Below are 20,443 nucleotides of genomic sequence, written 5' to 3' on the forward strand. Positions count from 1 at the left end.
CTACCCCTTTGGTCTGGAAGAAGTGGGAGGATTTGAAGGAGAAATTGTTCAGGGTGAGGACCATTTCAGCCAAATGAATGAGTGTCGGTGGAAGGGTGCTGTTGGGGACGTCAGGAGAGGAAAAAACGGAGGGCTTGGAGGCCCTGGTTGTTGCGGATGGAGGTGTAGAGGGATTGGATATCCATGGTGAAGTTGAGGCATTGTCCCATTGACCCATTGTCTCAGCATGCTCCTGCCCCAGTGAACTCATCTCTACCTACCTCGACACTGTCCTATCCCCCCCTAGTCCAGGAACTCCCCACATACGTTCGAGACACCACCCATGCCCTCCACCTCCTCCAAGTCTTCCGTTTCCCTGGCCCCCAATGCCTCATCTTTGCCATGGCTATTCAATCCCTCTACACCTCCATCCGCCATGACCAGTGTATAAGTCCTGCTAAGATTTGCTTTCCCAAAATGCAGCACCTCGCATTTATCGGAATTAAACTCCATCTGCCACTTCTCACCCCATTGGCCCATCTGGTCCAGATCCTGTTGTAATCTGAGGTAACCTTCTTCGCTGTCCACTACACCTCCAATTTTGGTGTCATTTGCAAACTTACTAACTGTACCTCTTATGCTCGCATCCAAATCATTTATGTAAATGACAAAACGTAGAGGGCCCAGCACTGATCCTTGTGGCACTCCACTGGTCACAGGCCTTCAGTCTGAAAAACAACCCTCCACCACCACCCTCTGTCTTCTACCTTTGAGCCAGTTCTGTATCCAAATGGCTAGTTCTCCCTGTATTCCACGAGATCTAACCTTGTTTATCAGTATCCCATGGGAACCTTGTCAAATGCCTTACTGAAGTCCATATAGATCACATCTACTGCTCTGCCCTCATCAATCTTCTTTGTTACTTCTTCAAAAAACTAAATCAAGTATGTGAGACATGATTTCCCACGCAGAAAGCCATGTTGACTATCCCGAATCAGTCCTTGCCTTTCCAAATACATGTACATCCTGTCTCTCAGGATTCCCTCCAACAACTTGCACACCACTGAGGTCAGGCTCACTGGTCTATAGTTCCCTGGCTTGTCTTTACCGCCCTTCTTAAGCTGTGTCACCACGTTTGCCAGCTTCCAGTCTTCATTGAGTGTGTGATATCAAAATCAGTCACTCATCACCTCACTGGCCAAAGTCAATTCTCTTGTCCATGCTTGAGCCGAGTGGCCCTGCTGAATCCCAAAAAGAACATCAGTTGCCAAGTTATTGAATTGTAAGGCACCACTTGATAAAAGGATGGAAGGTGTTGCCAATAATTCTGTTAATGATCAAGGGGAGCTTGATTGTGCAAAAAATGGCTGAATTAGATCTGTGCTGCTTTGTCGGTTAGAGATTTATGCAGGTATATGAATGGGAAAGTTTAGAGGGATAGGGACCAAACACTTGCAAATGAGACTAATTAATTTTGGGATACCTGGTTAGCATGGATGAGTTAGACCGAAGGGTCTGTTTCCAGGCTCTATGACTGTCGATTGGATTGACTTTCCTCAGGGCATTACTATTTTTGGATCTCAAATCACTTATTCGTATTGATTAGCAAGGCCTACAATTACTTGTGAAAGGATACATATTTTATGGCTGTGGAAATAGTTGTTTGAAAGAACCAATGTAGGATGCACCAAATAATTACCTCCTGTATTGTAAGATTCTATTGTCAGAACTAAATATTCACACATCACTTTTCATCAGAGTCAGAGTGTGGTTCTGGAAAAGCACAGCCAATCAGGTAGCATCTGAGGAGCAGGCGATTCAACATTTCTGGCATAATCCCTTCATCAGGAATGTTGACGTTTTGGGCATAAGCCCTTCATCAGGATGCCTGCCTTGAAGTTCTCTTCCTCCCTCTACAAGGATCTCAGTGAATCTCTCTCTCACTGCACCCCTCAGGTCATCTCTTCTGCCCTGAAGCTCTTCAGCCATGTCCTGATGCGACCACAGCCGCATCTACTCCTTCAGTGCCTACCTACGGAATCTGCAGTCTGCACTTTGTCCTAGATATTTTTAATCAACCTGTTTAGATGTGTTATGACATAACTTTGGAGCAGGGCGGACTTGAACTAGTTCAGAGGGGCACTAGCACTGTCCCACAAGAGCCCCACATCATTTATATAAGCTGGCCGTTGGTTCCGAGAGATAATAAAATATATATATGTATAGTAACAAACGGCTATAAAACAGTGATGGTGGGGGAGATTTGTGTCCCATTCCTAGCAAGATTGATTATTTCTCTGGTAAGTATGCAACCTCAAAAATGGTGGCAGAAAATGTCTTGCCTCTTCTTTTTCTTGACTGAAGGAAGTGACTGAGTAGTCTGTCCCATTGGAAAAAGCAAATATCCTTTTGTGAATTGTTCAAAACGTAATCAGATTCTTGACAAAAAACACATTCCCTTTCCCTTTAGTTTCAGCAGCCTGCATTTCCCAAGTATCTTATCAATTCAGTCTTGAGCCCAATCTCTTTTTGTGAAAATGGTTTAACTGATTTTTGTTATGTGTTCTTTAAGGTAAATTCTAGTTGAATTGTCAAGTTGGACATTTTGTTTGAACAAATGCCTTGGTGAATGTAGCTAACTTAATTACAATTCACTTTCCAGTGCTGTTTTGTTTTAGCAAAATTGAAGTTAAAAAGATAGTGTATTTTGGAAACTTCAAAGTAGAGCCAGAAATTATTGCAAGTATGGAGAAAGTTATTATTTGGAAGAGTAGTTAAAATTTTGGCATCCAGTGCTAGTTTAAATACATTTTACAAAGGATGCATGGTTCTATATCCAACATCTTGTTGAGGCTGGTATTGAGAGAGTTCAATCAAGTCGGGTGACCTTGATTAACTTATTTTGCAATAATTATGTTCCTTTGAGCAAAGATCTGATAAAGCTGCAAAGGTTCACAGTATCGTACAAATAATAATTTAAGGTGAACCTATGTTTTGACACCATTCTAATGCTTTTCATCTTGCTCCAAGTTTACTGAAAAGTTGGTCAGCAAGATCAATCCTGCAAGGAACTATAGGTGCTCCATCAGCTGTCATGAGTCTAAACCCTTGTAACTAATTGAAAATGTATTTAATGTTAGCTAAACAGTTAGTTTTAGTTAAGTGATTATTGTTGTTGTCACTACCACGCATGCGCAATCTAGTGTCAGCCTCTTATGATAAACAATTATTAACTGCTATCTTATTAACCAAAATGATCATTTTACATTAAAATCGTTCAGCAGGTATTGCTGTGTGAGAGATGAATAGCAGCAGCTGAAGGTTAACATTCCTTCATCCATTTTGTTCAGGGTTATTTTCAGCATTATTTCCAGGTTTTGAAGTTCACCTTTGTAAATGGTAATGTCATGAAGAAAAGCAAACCACCTTTTATTGTTTAAACTGTAAATTTACCTGTACTAATAAGATTTAAACTTTGTGGCTATTTAGAACCATAGAATTCCTACAGTGTGGAAACAGGGCATTTGACCAAAAAATCCACCAACACTTCGAAGAGCATCTCATCCAGACTCATTCCCTATTACTCTACATTTCCTCTGACTAATGCACCTAACCTACACATCCCTGAACACTATGGGCAATTTAGCATAGCCAGTTCACCTAACCTGCACATCTTCTGGACTGTGGGAGGAAACCAGAGCACCTGGAAGAAACCCACGCAAACATACGGCGAATGTGCAAACTCCACACAGACAGTCGCCCGAGGCAAGAATTGAACCTTGGTCTGTGGCGCTTTGGGGCAGCAGTGTAAACCATTTCTGTGGAGTATTTTTAGACTTTTTAGTTTTGTTTATTTAACTGTAGTCATTGATTAATTCAGTTGGTTAGATGACTAAAGGGCAATACAGAATTACGTTAATAGAACAAGTTGAATCCAGCTTGGTTTATGGAGGCATGTCCCTGTGCTTTGACCTACATTTGCAGAATCATGTCCCCCCCCAAGCTGTATAAATCAGTGTGGTCAATCTAATAGTGATAAATGCCTAATGTCTTTTTATGGATTTTTGCTAATTGCCATCACTCCTTGTTGAGGCCACAAAATGGCAGTATTTCTGTGCACCAAATGTTCTGGATGAGTGTTTGAATGGTACATTTTGGTTTGAGTCTAAAATGCAGTTGTTCTCTTTTTCTAGTATGTGGTGACATTCATGGTCAGTTCTTCGACATGATGAAGTTATTTGAAGTAGGAGGGTCACCAGCCAGCACCAGATACCTCTTCCTTGGTGATTATGTGGACCGAGGGTATTTCAGCATAGAGGTAAGCAGGACTGTAATTCTGTCAGCAGACTTTGCTTTGCTCAATAGGTGGGAAAGAAAGGACTTAAGATGAGATGTGTTAAAGTTAAAATTTTCATTCTTGAATTAGATCATGTACCAGTTTCTTTTGTTCCCTTTCCAAAACGTACGTTTTAAGTTCTCCGGTCCCATTCAATATTATCAGATATTGATGAACTGTTAAACTACACAGGCTTTGTGCTACAGTTCAGGATAAAGTGTTTAGCTGCATTGAAGGATACTATACTGCTGGGACTCAGATGAAACTGAGCGTGACGTTAAATTGGAACACCGTATTCTGATCTTTGTCCAGCTGGCAGGTGGGTTCATACATTTTTTTCTGATCGTGAGTTAGGGTCATTGCTTCTAATTGTTTGTGCCTCTGATTTAGGTGCATGTTGAGCAAAATGGATACAGAAAGATTACCCCCTAATCCTGCAGCAGTGAATAGTCTGCAGTCGAAGCTCTTTAGTGAGGAGTAACTAATTGTTCAAGCACAGTATTACAGTTGATTACTTTGCTCCAGCAACATTGGAGAAACGCGAGAAAAAGTGGTGCTGATAGCCTGTCGATGCAGTTTTTTTTCAGCTTTAGTAAAGCATATATGCAACTGTGGTGTTACTCGGGGTTTCTCATGGAGGAAGTCACAATTCTTCAGGGAAACACTAACAATCTTTATTTTTAAATCACGTATTTTTTGCTGCTATTTAGAGGCTGCTGATTACATCAGTTTTGTTTTTAAATGTTCAAATCTTCTCTTAAATATGCCTTTTCACATTAGAGATTTTCAGTTTCTGTTGGTCTTGAGTAAGTTGCAGAACCTGGCTGGCAAATTTCAGTAATAAATGCAGAAACCGCATTGGCTGATTGTTGTTGTCAGTGGGAAAGAAAAAATGTCTGTCGTTGATGCTCAAGGATGTCCAGAGATTTTATGCAGGCTTTTACATGACAACTGATGGTATGTGGTGATTAGTTTTAGCGTGGTGGCCTGCATTAGGGGTTTGTGAGTTGGAGGTGGGTACTGCAGATGCTGGAGATTAGAGTCAAGGTTAGAATGGTGCTGGAAAAACATGGCAGTATAGGTAGCATCCAACGAACAGAAAAATCGAAGTTTCAGACAAAAGCCCTGCATCAGGAATGAGGCTGGGAGCGTTGGGTGGAGAGAGAAATTGGAGCGGGTGGGGTGGGGGAGAAGGTAGCTGAGAGTGCAATAGCTGAATGGAGGTGGGGATAATGGTGATAGGTCGGAGAGGAGAGTGGAGCAGGTACATGGGAAAGAAGATTGACAGGTGGGACAGGTCATGAGGACAGTGCTGAGCTGGAAGTTTTGAACTGGGATAGGGTGGAGGGAGGGGAAATGAGGAAACTGGTGAAGTCCACATTGATGCCATGGGGTTGAAGGGTCCCAAGGTGGAAGATGAGGCATTTATGAATACAGCAAGCAGCAGCATGACTCTTCAAACAATCAAATTGAAGAATCCCCATTGAGAGATGGTGACTAAATGAAGTGTAAATTAAAATAATCCATTGTAAAATTATACATAGGCAAAGTAAAGAGAGGGAAAAAAAGAGACACAAAATAAGTCTGTGTCCCATAATTAAATTCTTAGAAACTGAGCCTTCACACTTGTAAAATTTAGTTTTCCATGCCAGAGAAGTTATTTGCAAGTTATACATACATATATTGTCTTTGAAATTTCATTTGTACCTCTTGTGCCAGCCCTAACTTTCTCCTGTGTATTTAGTGGATGCATTTCAATGCTGGTTCTTTGAACAAAGTAATGTTTTAGGGTGGTTTGAGGAAGAACAAAGGAAACCTGGCACAAATGCTCAAGATATCTGTCAAAAAGCAAGAAAATGCAGATACCAGAAATCTGAAATAAAAACAGAAAATACGGAGGAGATTTTTACCAAGATGCTGTCTGGACTGGAGGGCATGTCTTATGAAGAAAGGTTAGGGGAGCTGGGTCTTTTCTCATTGGAGCAAAGAAGGAGGAGAGGTGACTTGATAAAGTGGATAGCCAGAGACTTTTTCACAGGGCAGAAATGGCTATCACAAGGGGCCATAATTTTCAGAGGTAGGTTCTTTACACAGGGTGGTGGGTGTGTGGAATGCACTGCCGGCAGTGGTGGTAGAGTCAGATAAATTAGGGATATTTAAGCAACTCGTGGGTGGATACATGGATGATAGTAAAATGAAGATTATGTGGGTTAGCTTGATCTTGGAGTAGGATGAAAGTTGGCACAACATTGAGGGCCAAAGGGTCTGAACTGTGTTCTAACTCTTCTTGGTACACTGATGATGGTATTAGTGCAATGTCTGATCCTCTCCCTGAACTGGGATTTCCATGAATTCTCCATTTCCTATTGTCCAACTCTGACTGCACCCTTCCTTAACTTCTGCTATTTCGGGCAATAATATAGAAACTAATATTCATTAGAAGCCTATTAACTTTCACAGCTACCTCAGCTGCTTTTCTTCACATCCGACATCCTATAAAACTCCATTCCATTCTCCTAGATCCTCTATCTCTACCAAATCTATTCTGATGTGAACTCCAAGCAGCACTTTACTCTCAACTAAAAGTTTCCCAACCATAGTTGACAATGCCCTCAACTCTGCCTGTCACATTAGCCACACTTATGCTCTCACTACTTCTCTTTTTTTGTTTCCTAGAATCATGATAGAGTTCCCTTCATCCTCCTCTTCCATCTCAAGATTTTCCATCTCCAGATTATTCACTTCAGAAATTTCTGCCACCAAACTTAATCTCTCCGCACCCCCCCCACCCCCCCCCCCCACCCAAAAACCACCCCTCTCCTTTCAGCATTCCAAAAGGACTGGTCTTCCACGATACCCTGCTGTACCACTTTTCATGGTACATTCCCATGGGAATGCTAATGTCGTATCTGCCTTTTTTTTTAATCTCTCCACTGCACAAGGCCCCTTATATCATTCTATATGAGACAGTGACTTAAGTGCACTCACAACTCAGTGTGGTCTTCTCTGCATTGGGGAGGCAAACCAAAAGTGTATTCCATGCACCCACCACCCTCTGTGTAAGGAACCTACCTCTGAAAATTATGGCCCCTTGTGATAGCCATTTCCGCCCTGGGAAAAAAGTCTCTGGCTATCCACTCTATCTTTGCTTCTCATCATCTTGCACACCTCTATCAAGTTACCTCTCATCCTTCATTCAATTGAGAAAAGCCCTAGCTCCCCCAACCTTTCTTCATAAGACAAGCCCTCCAGTCCAGGCAGCATCTTGGTAAATCTTCTCTGCACCCTCTCTAAAGTGTCCTTCGTATAATGAGGTGACCAGAGCTGAATATAATATTCCAAGTGTGGTCTATGTGGCCTAACCAAGAATTGCAAAGGAGACTGAGTAGGTTTGGAAATGTGAATGGTCCACATATGCCAAAAAATAACACAGGCGCAGCTAGAATCCATGTAGGTACACTTAGCAGCACTTTTTATTTGGAGAGTAGATTTTTAGATTTATTTTTATGTACTAATGGTAAATACATCCATACAGATGGTGAAAACTGATAGTATCATGTTCCTCTGCCCATAACTTGCAAAAATTAGCTGTGTCACTCTATATTGTATAACTGCTAAATGGCCAAAGAATATTTTTCCAGCACGATAGTGACTACCCTAATCAAAACATTATTCAATGTATAATTCACAAAAAGGCCTACACCAGCTCCTTTTCGCCTTCAATTGTACCCAGTTTACCTCATTACCCTGGAAGGGAATAGTGCCTCAAAAATGTGAAAATCAGGTGAATTTAGCGGTCTCAAGCTGCTACATGGCAATAAACTGATGAGTGTTTTTCTTCATTAACGGGAATTTGCAGTATAGCCAAACGGACATTGTCCCTAACCATACAAATGAGTATTGGGATGCAAGTTTCACCACCAATGTGATGCCAAGTATATGGGCTATACATCCCATTGACTGTTGGACTGTAACAAACAGCATGTTCTGTTCAATTGCAAAGGCTAGCATGTTGATCATGCTCAACCAGCCTGTGCTGGCAACCATGTAAACAACATATCCATCAATTGATGTGATTCTGTGATTGGACACGTGTCAGCAATTATACTGGAACCAAATTTAAAATGTCAGCAAAGTTCACTGACAGAGAGGTAGCTTTTACAGATGAGGGATGCCAATGTATTGCTCAAATCCTGGCCCACATTTGACAAGAGTATAGTTCTGCAGATTCTGCTCTGAACAATCAGCCTCATCGGCTTCTCAGTTAGTGCTCTCCCAAGTAGTCTGTGTAGAGTTTAATACACAGTGTTCAAGAATGGAAGCGCTCTGACTATATTGATCCTGGCTCCAGAACTGGCTGTAAAGCTCCAACCACATCTTAAATGAATTGAACCTTGTCTTTTTGGGACAGTTTCCCAGGTTGAACAGAATCTTTGCCCTCATACACTGGTTAAGGTACTGCTTGAAGTAGTCCTTGCATGTTTTTGTTACGTTATTCTCTCTTCCATGTTTAATCTCACTGTCTCAATTAATAAGAGCTAATTAAAGTCTCCCAAACAATTTTATTTCCCTTCATGTTTCTAGCCTGACTGCAGATGTCCTCTTTGATTCCATGTTCACAATTTGGAGATTGTAAAACACCCTTTTTTTAAAAAAAGACCTTTTTATAATCTTTGAACTTCTATGTCATTCTGTATTCCTTCCTTGCCTACATTGGCATAACAGGGAACATATGCCAGTGTTGCAACTCCATCTGTTAACTTACTTTTTCCATACTTTCTCCATCCCATCTGAATTGAATTTTTGTGCCAGTTTTTCTTCCCCCCCCCCCCCCCCCCCCCCCCCCCCGCCCCCGCCCCCTTTTCATCTAGTTTGGAGCCAGATTTTGTTTGAAGTCTAGATCTTCCTGTAATGTATAAATAGGAGTCAGCTATTTAGGTGATTTAGATATTTCCTCTATTAAATGAGATTATAACTAATCTGTGATAGAATTCCTCTTTTATGCTCTAAAACTTAATATCTTAAAATATCAGCAGTCTCAGATTTTAAATTCGCATAGCTGACGTCAATTGCTGTTTGTGAAAAATAGTAAAATGTTTGCTTGTATTTTGTCCAGTTTATTTGACTTTTACTTTATTAAACACAGCATTTTTAATGACTATTGTACTCCCTGTCTTCTCTTCAGTATCTCCCTGTTCATATATCACCCATTTGTTTTATTCCTCAGCCCCTTGACTAAATTGTTTCTGCATGAAAATTGTCGCTAATTATTTCACCTGTATCTGTTAACTGTTCCTGGTTGGTTGTTTCTTTCCAGATCTTGTCCATTTTAATCTAATACCTTACCACTTGCATTTTCAAGCATGTTGCTGTTTGCACTATCCCTGTTCTGATGTAGCTGTCCTCACAGAGGAGGACCCATCTGTCTTAGAATTAATGCCAAGGCCTAACAGTGAGCTCCTCTCCTGTCGTAGCTTATTAGTCAAGCATTAACTCCCCTTTCTAATCTCAAATGTGAATGGGCAAGTAAATCCGATATTGCCACCTGTCAAGTCCTGATCTACTGTTTCCTAATCTACAAACAGCTTTCAGGACTTGCAGATATCTTTGCTTACACTGTCCATTACCATAGACCACAACAGCTAATTGCTGTCTCACCTCTGAGAAAATTATCTCCAGTTTATACAATATTAATATATCTAAGCACTTCATTAACGGAAGACCAGAAAATTGCTCTTAATTCTACTTGACAGACAGTTAAGTGTCAACTGACCTGTAGGTACAGAAATTTAAATTTGAGAGTTTGAATCCTGAGGATGATTATGCCAGCTGCCTGCCATTTCTAGACTCAGTCATACAGTGTGGCAACATGCCCTTCAGTCCTCCCAATCCATGCTAACCATAATCTCAAACTGTCCCACCTTCCTGTGCTCCAAAAGTTTATTATTCATGTACCTGTCAAAATATCTTTTAAATGATGTAATGGTGGTGGAAAAGCGCAGCAGGTCAGGCAGCGTCTGAGGAGCAGGAAAATAGACGTTTCGGGCAAAAGCCCTTCATCAGGAATAGAGCTGAAATGTTGATTTTCCTGCTCCTTGGACACTGCCTGACCTGCTGTGCTTTTCCACCACCATTACATCATTTAAAAGACATTTTGACAGGTACATGAATAATAAACTTTTGGAGCACAGGAAGGTGGGACAGTTTGAGATTATGGTTAGCATGGATTGGTCTTGCTTCTTGGATGCTGTGCTTTTCCAGCGCCACTCTGATTTAAACTCTAGTTTCCAGCATCTGCAGTCCTCACTTTTGCCATTTAAATGATGTAACTGTATCTGTAAACACTGCTTCCTCTGAAAGTTCATTCCACTCATGAACAATTGTGTTTAAAAAAAAAAGCCACACATGTCTCTTTAGTTTTTCTCCTCTCACCTTTTTAAAGAAAAAACAAAAGCCTCCTAATCTTGAAAATCCCCCACCCGAGGGAAAAGACACCTATTCACTTTATACTCTCTCCTCATCTTATAAATCTCTAAGGTGGCCCCTCGACATCTTACGCTGTAGTGGAAAAATGTCCTAATTTATCTAACCTCTCCTTAACTCAAACCCTCATTTCTGCCAACATCCTGGTAAATACTGGACTAGGTGTGGCACGGTGGCTCAGTGGTTAGCACTGCTGCCTATCAGCGCCAGGACCAGAGTTCGATTCTAGCTTCAGGCAATTGTCTGTGTGAAGTTTGCACATTCTCCCCGTATCTGTGTTTTTCCTCTGGGTGCTACAATTTCCTCCTACAGTCCAAAGATGTGCAGGTTAGGTGAATTGGCCATGCTAAATTGCCCATAGTGTTCAGGGATGTGTAGGTTTGATGCATTAGTTAGGGTAAGTGTAGGACAATAGGTTAGGGGAATGGGTCTGGGTGGGTTACTCTTCAGAGGGTTGGTGTGGACTTGTTGGACCGAAGGGCCTGTTTCTATACTGTAGGGATTCTATGAATTCTCTTTGGTTTAATAATATCCTTCCTATAATAGGGTGACCAGAAGAGGCCTCCTAACATCCTGCCCTTAGGAGCCTGGATCACCTTTGGAATAGGATGACACTAAGTTTTCCGCAGTCAACGTTGCTAATCAAATCTGACTTAAATTTCTTTGCATGCATTTTTGTTTTCATACATTTTAACTGTGCCCACTGATATTGGTGGCATGCTTCTCTAAAGAGAAACTGTTCTGGAATCATAGTACTGAACGAGGGCGTTCAGCCCCTTATTTGAAACAGCTACCCCTTAGACTTTCCTGTTCTTTCCTTTAGCCCTGCTAATTTTCTTTTTCATTTGTATGCCTGTTTGTCTTTCTGAAAATTGCTACTGAATCATCATCCACCACCATTTTCAGGAAGTGTATCCTAGAACACCCTCAATCGTGAGGAGCTGCCGAAGAAGAACAATTTGATACATTTAGAACTAAATTCATGTCTCACTTTACTGGTTCTTTTGCCATTTATCCTAATTACGTTTTTCTGGTCACCTGGCAGCAAAGTTTCTCCATATAGAACATAGAATATTACAGGGCAGTGCCAGCCCTTCAGCCCTCAATGTTGCGCTGACCTGGGAAATCAATCTGAAGCTCATCTAACCTACACTATTCCATTCTCATCCATATGCCTTTCCAATACCATTTAAATGCCCTGAGAGTTGGCAAGTCTACTATTGTTGCAGGCGGTGCATTCCATAACCTTACTACGGAGTAAAGAAACTACCTCTGTCCTTTATCTATCATCCCTCAATCTAAAGCTATGTCTCCTCGTGCTAGCTGCCATAATCCAAGGAAAAAGGCTCTCACTGTCCAACCAATCTAACCCTCTGATTCTTACATCTCAATTAAGTCACTTCTCAACCTTCTCTCTAACAAAAACAGCCTCCAGACCCTCAGCCTTTCCTCGTAAGACGATACCAGGTAACATCCTAATAAATCTCCTCTGAACCCTTTCCAAAGCTTCCATATTCTTCCTATAATGGGGTGACCATTATCTATTAAAACTTCTCAACTTTGAACTCGTGTGGGATTTGCACATTCTCCTCATATCTGTGTGGTTTTCCTCCCACAACCCAAAGATGTGCAGGTTAGGTGAATTGGTCATGCTAAATTGCCCATAGTGTTCAGGGATGTGTAGGTTAGATGCATTAGTCAGTGTAAGGTAAGGGAATGGATCTGGCTGGGTTACTCTTTGGAGGGTCAATGTGGATGTGTTGAGCTGAAGGGCCTGTTCCCACACTGTAGGGAATCTATGAATCATATCTGCTAATCTTCCCTAAACTTGTCTGAAATAAATGCTACGTTAAAGTAGTTGACTCTTCTTAAAAATATATTTAATGTCTCTGGGTAGTTTGTGCCCTAAGGTCATAACAATGTTATATAATTAGAAATCTTTTGTCTGATCAGATATCTATTTTAAAAGTCATAATTCACTGTTTCCATCTCTCCAGTATTGGCACACTTTTTTTTTCTCTCCCTACTAGAGGAAGCTTCACCCATATCTGACCCATGCTGTGTCTGTCTTAGGACAGTAAAGGGACCTTCATGCTGTTTCTAACTAGTGCTGTACCTGTGCCAGGAGTATTTAGTGGAGGAGTTCCTAAATAGCAGTGCAATTGCAAGATCCAGTGCAACATTTTTCTCACACATGTAACATAGTCTTAATGTTTTTTGCTCTGTGAATCCAGAAGGATCTTCAAAACTTTTTTTTTAATTCAATCATGCGACGTAGATGAAATTGGCTGGACCATTTTCTCCCTGTACCAAATTCCTTTGAGAAAGTTAGTGTTGTGCTGCCTTTAACTACTACAGTCCTTTGTAAATATGCATAGTGTTGTTAAGGAAGTAAGTGTCAGGATTTTGACCCAGTGGTGATGAAGAAACGACAAGATAGTTCCAAGACTGGATGTTGTGTAGCTTGGAGGGAAACTTGTAGGTAGTGGTGTTTCCACGTACTTGCTGACTGCGGCTTCCTCGGAGATAAAGGTCGCAGGTTTGAAGGGCACTGTCAAATAAGCCTTGGTAAGTTATGACAGTACATCTCGTGGGTGGTGCACACTACCACTGTGCATTAGCGCTGAAAGGAGTGAACATTGAACGTTTGTGGATGAAGTAACAATCAAACCTGGTTGTTCTAATGGTGTCAAGTTTATTATTACAACTGCACCTATCCAGAAAATGAAGGGTCTGTGACTCTATTCCAATAAACCTCTATCAGCCACCTTCAAGGCTGAAGTCAGATGAGTTGTTAACTGCAGAATTCCTAGTCTGAGTTCTTCTTCAAAAACCATTTGTCCCCATTCCCTCATTCCTGGAAGTGGCTTGGAGGGCACTGTCAAGTAAACCTTCGTGGGACTAATTTATGCTGGTGTTAATGACTCGAAGACTAGGAAATGCTAAGTCTTTCCCACTGTCTGGCACTGGTATCCATCAACAATTTTTAAACAGAAGTTTGACACAAATCACCAGTCAAGTGTAAAGTGCAAGTTAAATATATATTGCAGCATCTGAAGTATTGAAGTTAAACTGTATCTTGTTGTAACTCCTGAGTTAACTTTAACAGTAGTTTGAGGCAAGCTGTTGAATATGCTAACCTGAATCCTAATTAGGTGTTTTTCTTTGCAGTGTGTACTCTACTTGTGGGCTCTTAAAATTCTGTACCCAAATACGTTGTTCCTTTTACGCGGGAATCATGAATGCCGACACCTCACAGAATATTTCACCTTCAAACAAGAATGTAAGTAACTGTTAAGTTCTGTTGCAGTATTTTGAGCCTAAGTTCATGACTTGTATTCTGTAGTTGTACCAAGTTCTAGATGGTAGGTGAATAGATCCTAATTCTAAGGTATGCCCTGTGGTTACTGTAGACTGGGAGGACTGTACAGTTCTGCAGTTGTTAAAAATGGGCAAACAGTAACACTGTGATATTTGCTTAGAGCCTGAAATGGTTAATCTTCAGTCTCCATAGCCCGGTCACAGAAACAGTGAATTGAATAATTAAGGTTGTTTTTCCAATTTGAGTTGCCTTAACTTTTATGGGGAAGGTTTTTGCCATATGGTTGATAACAACTGTATTGGATAGCTCTTTGATACTTGTGCATCCAAATCAAATTTTTGAGGGTTGCCTTTTAGTCTGGTCTTTGGGACACTGGAGCAGCTGTTGGTGATTGGCCTCCGAGGTAGAATAGTTCATAGTGGAGTTTCCTCTCCTTATGGGATGGGAAAATTATTTCTTGTGACGGGCCATAAAGTGTATAGCTGAGCTGATTTGCATCAGAGTGTGCCCATTTCACAAAAAATGGCAGGACCTTGCTTTTAATTCCAGTCTCTTTTGAAATTAATTGGTTGTGGTTGCAATGACGCTTGGCCTTTGTCAGGCTGTCAGTCCTGGAATGTTAGAATGCAAGTTGAGGATAACCTCGAGCAAGGCTGTTGGGTGCCTTGTGCTTGTGTGTCTTGGCTCACTCCCACTACCCATTTCCTACATGGGAAGTATTATTTTAGACCATTGTTCCTGCTTTTTTCCCCATACCCTTTGATATCTTAAAACCTAGAAACTGTTGTTTAACTCCTCGAAAACATTCAATTCTGTGGCAGAGAATTTCAACTTACCACACTTTGGGTGAAAACCTTTTTGTCCATCTCAGTCCTAAATTGCCTACCCAGTCCTTAGATTGTGACCCTTGGTTCTGGACTCACCAGTCATTGAGAATATCCTTCCACATTTACCCTGTCTAATCCTGTTAGGATGTTGTAGGTTTTTATAAGGTCAAACTTTTCTTCAAGCTCCAGTGAATATAGTCCTAACTGACTCAGTGTCTTGGGTTATTTGGGAGTTATATCACTCAACAAAAAAATGTCATGAGGGCGGCATGGTGGCTCAGGGAACAGGGTTCGATTCCTGCCTCAGGAGTTTGCATATTCTCCCTGTGAGAGTTTCCCCTGGGTGGTCCAGTTTCTTCCCATAATCCAAAGACGTGCAGGTCAGATGAATTGGCCATGCTAAATTGCCCATAGTGTTAGATGACTTAGTCAAGGGTAAAAGTAGGATAAGGGACTGGGTCTGGACGGGTTACTCTTTGAAGGGTCGGTGTGGACCTGTTGGGCCGAAGGGCCTGTTTCCACACCGTAGGGAATCTAAATCTTAAAACAAAAAGGGGGAAAGAGGAAGAAGAAACACAAACTATTGTCTGGTCATGACGTTATTATAGTAGCAAGATCTATGCAGTTGAAGCTGTCTGTTTGGAAACCCTATGAGTAAATATTACAAAAGATCTCCTAGTGGGAGGGGAAGAGGAATGTCAGAAATGTTACCAATGGTATGCAGATAAATATGAATATTTATTTATAGTAGTTTTTAATAAGCACAAATGCAAGACTAGGTTATTAATCTATCCTTTTTTAAAAAATAGGTAAAATCAAGTATTCCGAAAGAGTATATGATGCTTGTATGGATGCTTTTGACTGCCTTCCTCTTGCTGCGCTTCTAAACCAGCAGTTTCTTTGTGTTCATGGAGGACTTTCTCCAGAAATTCATAGTTTAGAAGATATTAGAAAAGTAAGTACTTTATCCTTTGATCATGTCCATACTGTATATGGATGTGCAGTGGCTGCACCTCAGGAGGGTATGAGGAGAAATTATTTTTTTTTAAAGTTGCAAATTTCAGAGCTTGTGTTGTTAATTTTAATCACTATTTTGATCTTTCCCATGGACTTGTGTTACGACATGGAGGTGAACCCCTCTTAATTAAACCAAACACCCAGGAAAGTTCACCTTGCCTCGTGGTTTGTGAGAATGAGTGACAGAACTCTCAAATTCCACTATGTAAAGAAAATAACATCAATTTATTTTTTAACTTTCACAGTGAACATTAAACAGCTATTCACAACTCTAAGCCCCTCTTTTTCTCTTAACTGCTTCTTCTATGCTTCCAACTCTGTAACAATACAATGTTCCCATAAGACACTTAGTAAAATTAGACCAACTTAAATTTCAAAGCCACACAGCTGCTGTTGTCTTCTGTGTATTTCTTGTGACTGAAGATCTCCCTGGTTGCTGTCTGTCTTTTTACTGCGAATATGTTTCAGATGAAAAGGTACCTTTTGAAAGTGTGTATTTCCTTATTTATTGGGGAGTAAGCTGTTAACTCTCCGTGCGTTTCTCTCTTGATGGTAGTTGCTCTCTGACCAATTTTTGAAAGGTTTACACCCCCCCCCCCCCCCCCCCCCCCCCCTAAAAAGCATCAGACTGTCTCTGGTTTGACATTGGCAAAACAAATTTAAACTCGATTGGGTTTTAGTATCCTGTGAGCAGCACGGTGGCACAGTGGTTAGCACTGCTGCCTCACAGCGCCAGAGACCCGGGTTCAATTCCCGCCTCAGGCAACTGACTGTGTGGAGTTTGCACATTCTCCCCGTGTCTGCGTGCGTTTCCTCCCACACACCAAAGATGTGCAGGTAAGGTGAATTGGCCATGCTAAATTGCCCGTAGTGTTAGGTAAGTGGTAAATGTATGGGTATGGGTGGGTTGTGCTTTGGCGGGTTGGTGTGGACTTGTTGGGCCAAAGGGTCTGTTTCCACACTGTAATGTAATGTAATCTAATTTAATCCTGGGGCATAATTTTAAGATGGTTAAATTCAATTTGTTATCAAAATTGCAACCAAAACTCAGGTATACATTTAACAGCCAAATGTTACATATTTTCAGTTTTCCAGTACGCTGTGGGACTGCCAACTAGTCTTATACACAGGTGCTTGTAATCTCAGTTCAGAACAGCATTCATTCTCTCTTAAAGGTACAGTACAAGTACTTCATAACACTTGGGTGATAACCAAAGTTCAAAAATTAGTTCTTTATCAATTGTTCAGCATTTATGTTTGAATAAGTTACTACTTCCATCCCACAGGGGTGAAAGCCCCTTGAAATTCCTCCTTCGGAAGTTTATCTTCTAATACAGTCCATTGAGTAATAGCTAATCAATGTTTATTTGTTGATCCATTCCCTCAATGTCTTGTAGATTTTACTGGTTTCCATAAGAGGGCCATAAAATGTAGGAGCAGTAGTGATAATTCTCAACTCCATTTTCTGCTTTATCCCCTAACCTTTGATTCCCTTTTGATTAAGAAATCTATTTACCTCCGCCTTGAAGAAACTGACCCAGCGTTCTGCCCCAAACCAATCCTCTGTAGTAAAGAATTGCTTAGGTACACTACCTTCTGAGAGGGAAATTCCTTATCTCTGTATGTAATGAGAGGTTCCTTACTCTGATCCTAGACTGTTCCACAAGGAAAAACAACCACTCTGCATCTACACTGTCAGCCCCCTCCACCTCAAGAATATTGTGTATTTCGAGAAGTCAACTTTATTCATTGAGCTCCAATGAGTACAGGCCCAAGCTACTCAATCTCTCATCATATACCTTCCTATCTGGGCTCAATGTAGTGAACCTTTTCTGGATTGTCTGCAATGTCAGTATATCTTTTGTTACATAAGAGTACCACAATTGTTCAGTGAATTCTAGGTGTAGTGAACACTAGATGTAGTGTCAGTAAGTCACTTCACTTGAATCCTTGTGACATCAGTCAGGTTCAGCTTGTGGTAGCTTGTGTACATGTTTAGATAAGCTCTTCAACACTGTCTGTCACGTCACGTAACCCTACTAGCAATAGAAACAAATTTAACTTGCATGATTTGAACTCAAGCAGATAAGCTGTTTTCTTATATTTTTAACTGTCATATGACATTGGTTCAATCTCAGTTTGCTTATATCCCCACATGCTAACACAATCAGAAAATGCCGGAGAAGCTCAGCAGCTCTGACAACGTATGTTGAGGAAAAAAGAGTTTATGTTCTGGGTTTGATAGGGCTCTGCATCCCTGTGTGCAGCACTTTTTCTCTGTAGGCTTTCTCCATTTGAATAATATTCATCCCCTCCCTTCCTTCCAAAGGGATGACTAGAGAAATTGAGTTTTTGATTAAAAAGAAGGAAGCAAATGTCAGCAGAGATCAAGTGAATCTTTAAGTATAAAGGCAGTAGGAGCATACTTAAGAGGGAAATTAGGAGGACAAAGAAGGGACGTGAGATACTTTGTCACATAGGGTTAAAGAGAATCCAAAGGGATTTTGTAATAACATTAAGGACAAAATGGTAACTATGGAGAGAATAGGGCCCCTCAAAGATCAGCGAGGCAGGAGATGGAGATACTAAACGAGTATTTTGCATCAGTGTTTACTGTGGAGGAGGGCATGGAAGATACAAATGTGGGGAAATAAATGGTGACGTCTTGAAAAATGTCTATATTGTATTGGAGGTGATGCTGGATGTCTTAAAGCATAAAGGTGGATAAATCCTTGGAACCTAAACAGGTCTACCTAGAAGTCTGTGGGAAGCTAGAGAAGTAATTGCTGGGCCCCTTGCTGAGATATTTGGATCATCAATAGTTGTAGCTGAGGTGCCAGAAGACTGAGGTTGGCTAATATGCTACTATTTAAGAAAGATGGTAAGGAAAAGCCAAGGAACTATAGACTGATGAGCATAACATCAGTGGTGGGCAAGTTGTTGTAGGGAATCCTGAGGGACAGGATTGACACGTATTTGGAAAGGCAAGGACTGATTAGAGATAACCAACGTGGCTTTGTGCATGGGAAATAATGTTTCACAAACTTGAGTATTTTGAAGAAGTAACAAAGAGGATTCATGAGGGCAGAGTAGTAGACGTGATCTAGATGGACTCCAGTCAGGGGTTTGACAAGGTTCCTCATGGTAGACTAGTTAGCAAGGTTAGATTACAGGGCGAAGTAGCCATTTGGATTCCAAACTAGCCGTTTGGATTCAGAGCTAGTTCGAAGATAGAACAGAGGGTGGTGGTGGAGGGTTGTTTTTCAGACTGGAGGCCTGTGACCAGTGTTGTGTCATAAGGATTGGCGCTGGGTCCACTGCTTTTCATCATTTACACAAATGATTTGGATGTGAACATAGGAGGTATAGTTAGTAAATTTGCAGATGACACCAAAATCTGGAGGTGTAGTGGACAGCGAAGGTTACCTCTGATTACAACAGAATCTTGATCAGATGGGCCCATGGGCTGAAGAATGGCAGGTGGGATTTAATTTAGATAAATGTGAGGTGCTGCATTTTGGAAAGGCAAATTAAGACTTAATGGCAAAGTCCTGGGGAGCATTGCTGAACAAAGAGACCTTGGAGTACTGGTTCATAGTTTCTTGAAAGTAGAGTCTCAGGTAGATAGGATAGTGAAGAAGGGGTTTAGTATGACCACTTAGATTTTCAGCATCAGTCAAGCGATTTCAAGTGCTTGGAGCGATTAATTCTCAGACCTCCCTGAGTCTGAGGTTCCTAACTTGTTAAGAAGTGACTATCACTGATGTGGCGATTTTTTTTTTTGCCTGTTGCTAATTGGTACTCATTCTGGGCTAGGTGGGACCTCTATAAACAGGATGGTCTACACCTGAACCAGAGGGTTACCAATATCCTGGGGGTGGAGGTTAGTTAAACTAATTCAGCGAGGGGATGGGAACCTAAATTGTAGTTCCAGTGTCCAGGAGGTTGAGAGTACTGAGATCAGAAATATGGTTTCAAGGTTATAAGAATTCACTGACAAGCAGGAAGGTGGGTTGAAGTGTGTCTACTTCAACGCCAGGAGCACCTGGAATAAGGTGGGTGAACCTGCAGCATGGGTTGGTACCTGGGACTTCGATGTTGTGGCCATTTCGGAGACATGGCTAGAACAGGGACAGGAATGGTTGTTGTGGGTTCCAGGATTTGGATGTTTCAGTAAGAGCAGAGAAGATGGTAAAAGAGAGAGGGGAGTGGCATTGTTAGTCAAGGACAGGGTTACAGGGGCAGTAAGAATGTTTGAGGACTCGTCTGCTGAGAGAGTATGGGCTGAGGTTAGAAACAGGAAAGGAGAGGTCACCCTGTTGGAAGTTTTCTATAGGCCTCTGAATAGTTCCAGAGATGTAGTGGAAAAGATAGCAAAGATGATTCTGAAGAAAAGAATAACAAAATAGTTGTTCGGGGGTCTTTAACTTTGAAAATATTGACTGGAAGTACTATTGTTAGAGTATTTTAGACAGGTCA

General features: G+C 41.2%; 1 protein-coding gene and 1 non-coding gene across 5 annotated transcripts in view; both read left to right on the forward strand.

Annotated features, from left to right (window-relative positions):
- LOC140484567 (serine/threonine-protein phosphatase 2B catalytic subunit beta isoform) overlaps positions 1 to 20,443 on the forward strand; it is a 121,393-nt gene that overhangs the window by 57,969 nt on the left and 42,981 nt on the right. For all 4 annotated transcript variants that reach the window (XM_072582949.1, XM_072582952.1, XM_072582951.1 and 1 more), the window contains exons 3-5: positions 4,173 to 4,297; positions 13,970 to 14,081; positions 15,757 to 15,902. In XM_072582949.1, coding sequence (XP_072439050.1) covers positions 4,173 to 4,297; positions 13,970 to 14,081; positions 15,757 to 15,902 — 383 coding nt within the window. The remainder of the gene's footprint in view (positions 1 to 4,172; positions 4,298 to 13,969; positions 14,082 to 15,756; positions 15,903 to 20,443) is intronic.
- On the forward strand, positions 14,194 to 14,331 carry LOC140484777 (small nucleolar RNA SNORA84). The gene has a single exon (XR_011962327.1). It is a non-coding gene; the product is annotated as a small nucleolar RNA SNORA84 (small nucleolar RNA).

Source organism: Chiloscyllium punctatum, chromosome 13 (assembly GCF_047496795.1).
Source record: "Chiloscyllium punctatum isolate Juve2018m chromosome 13, sChiPun1.3, whole genome shotgun sequence".
Classification (NCBI taxonomy): Eukaryota; Metazoa; Chordata; class Chondrichthyes; order Orectolobiformes; family Hemiscylliidae; genus Chiloscyllium; species Chiloscyllium punctatum.